The following is a 2,638-nucleotide window of genomic DNA, read 5'->3' on the forward strand; positions in this document are numbered from 1 at the left end:
TAGAACTGTGATGGTTGGATTATTAGTTGACAACATGTAGCTCTATGCTGCTGCTTCAACAACAACAACAACAACAACAACAACAACAACAACATCATCATCATCATCATCACCAGCAGCATCATCATCATCATTGCTGTTATTATTATTATCATCATTATTATTATTGTTTAATGCTCATTTTCCATGCCAGTCTGACAGGAGCTGATAAGCCAGAAGACTGCATCAGGCTTCACTGACTGTTTTGGTATGGTTTTATGACTGGATGCCCTTCCTGATGCCAACCATTTTACAGAGTGGACTGGGTGCTTTATACATGACACCAGCTCCAGCTAGGTCTGTTTTGGCATGGTTTTTATGGCTTGATGTCCTTCCTAACATCAACCACTTCACAGAGTGGATTGGATGCTTTTTACATGGCACCAGCACAGGCAAGGTGTTTTGGCATAGTTTTTATGGCTGGATGCTCTTCCTGATGCCAACCACTTTACAAAGTGATCTGGGTGCTTTTTATGTGGCACCAGCACCGGTGAAGTCTGCTTTGGCATGGTGCTTACAGTTGGATGCCCTTCCAAATGTGAATGCCTTTCCTGTCACCAACCCTCATCTGTTTCCAAGCAAGGTAATATTTCCCTATTGGTCAGACATGTTTTCATGGAAAATTGGAAATGATGGACAACTGACATTTAATGATAAGACCAGGAGGCACAAACACACCTACACCCATGCACCCCCCATCCCCACGCACACACACGGGTCATCATCATCTAATGTCCACTTTTCCATGCTTGCATCGGTCTGAGAGAATTTCTTGAGGCAAATTTTTTATGGCTGCATGCCTTTCCTGTTGCTAACCATTACCTAGCTCATTTCCAAGCAAGGTAATATTTCCCCATGGCTTAACCATGAATCTACATGGTGTATCTGTACAGGTCAGGCCAAGATTTTTTGAGGGTGACAAGTGGTTTCCCATGCATGCAAGCCTCCTCTTTTAACACCATTGACACAGTTAGGCATCAGTGTTGTCAGAATTCAAAGGGCCAGAACAAATAAACAAATACCACAAGGTATCTCACCCGGTCCTTTAACAGTTCTGCCAAGCCATTGATGCGGATTGGCACTTTTATAATTGACTCATAAAGGATGAAAGGAAAATTGACCTGGGTGGGATTTGAACTCAAAGCACAGAGAATTGGAAAACATACAACAAAACATTTCATCCAATGCTCTAACAACTCTGCCAGCAAGTCAACTTAACACAACAAAGGACAAATGTCAAAGTGCAATACTTGCCCATCGTCATGGCAACTTCCTCAAACTGTTTCATTGAGGCACTTGAGTTACTCAGTAAATAAGATGATTCGTCGGATGTTAGTTCCTCTCCCAGATTCTTCAATGCTGTCAGAATCTCCACAGTCTGTTGTTTGGCTTGGTCAGCAGGTATTTTACCAATTTTAGTATCGCGTTGAATCTATCTCAAAGAAAAGAAAATAAACAAAAAAAAAAGCAAATACAAACAACTGATCAATACTTAGATGCCAGAGCAAAAGTTAGAGAGCAATTAGTGATTTAGTTTCAGTTAATTTTGGACATGATGAAAAATTTAGCAAAATTTGGTTATATTTTTGATCTGGTGTTTGCAAAATAAATTAACCTGAAAATTTGAGGGAAGGTTTTTAATTTAGATCACTTGAAAACAAGAAGTTTGTATCATCAAATCAGGGATGGTCTCAGACAGGTTCATATCAAAGGGTTAGAGACCAGTGTTTCAAGAACTGAATCAATGTTTCCACAACTAACCAGTAAGACATCTCACCAGTATTTAGATAATTGACCAATGGTCCGACAACTGTAATAATAGAAAACTGACTAATGACAAGACAACTGCCCAATGGTTATACTATGAACAGTTGGCGACACGACTAACCAATAGTTACACAGTTGACCAATAATTAGACAATTATTCAATAATTAGGAGCTTTTTTTTACTAAAGATTTTTCATAGATCACAGTTAAACAGTTTTCTCAAAAACTGAAGTGAAGGCTAGCATGTTGTTCTGCTTTAGAGAATTTTATTTTTCTGCTGTAACTCTTTTTGGTATTTCATTTCTTTTTTTCCAGCCTACAATATTTTAGATTGTTATCAAATCTGAAACAATCCTTCTACTTGTACAATTACATACAACTAATTACAAAGTTATATATTTATAGATGAGTATGCAGCTGTGTGGAAGTGGGGTATTTTAGCTGTTGAAAGATATTGGGTCATCCCATAAATAATGCGGCTTATTTATACTTCTTTTATATTTCAAAATTAAGATAAACAAAGTTCTTATTTAATCTAAAATATACACTCCTTCATTTTCTACAATGCTCTTCCAAAATTCACTTGTCTGTGATGAAAAATACTCATCCAGTACTGTTCTGACCTTGTCTACAGAATTTATATTTTTTTCATCCAAATAATTTTGAAGACTGCAGAATAAATGATAATCAGATGGGGCAATGTCCTGGACTGGGAAGTGGTTCCACGAAGGATTACAGGGAGCACAAAAAGTGGGAAAGGAATATGTGCAGTTTTACTTGCATATAATCACAGTATCCGAGAAATAGTTATGTGTGTATGCATATATATATA

At 37.5% G+C, this 2,638-nt stretch overlaps 1 protein-coding gene across 1 annotated transcript in view; it reads right to left on the reverse strand.

Moving 5' to 3' along the window:
- Window positions 1-1,200: 1,200 nt before the first annotated feature.
- Window positions 1,201-2,638, reverse strand: part of LOC106871223 (protein LZIC) — a 17,349-nt gene continuing 15,911 nt past the window's right edge. Inside the window, exon 5 of the mRNA XM_014917574.2 lies at window positions 1,201-1,471. Coding sequence (XP_014773060.1) covers window positions 1,229-1,471 — 243 coding nt within the window. The 3' untranslated portion in view covers window positions 1,201-1,228. The remainder of the gene's footprint in view (window positions 1,472-2,638) is intronic.

This window comes from Octopus bimaculoides, chromosome 12, assembly GCF_001194135.2.
Source record: "Octopus bimaculoides isolate UCB-OBI-ISO-001 chromosome 12, ASM119413v2, whole genome shotgun sequence".
Taxonomy (NCBI): Eukaryota; Metazoa; Mollusca; class Cephalopoda; order Octopoda; family Octopodidae; genus Octopus; species Octopus bimaculoides.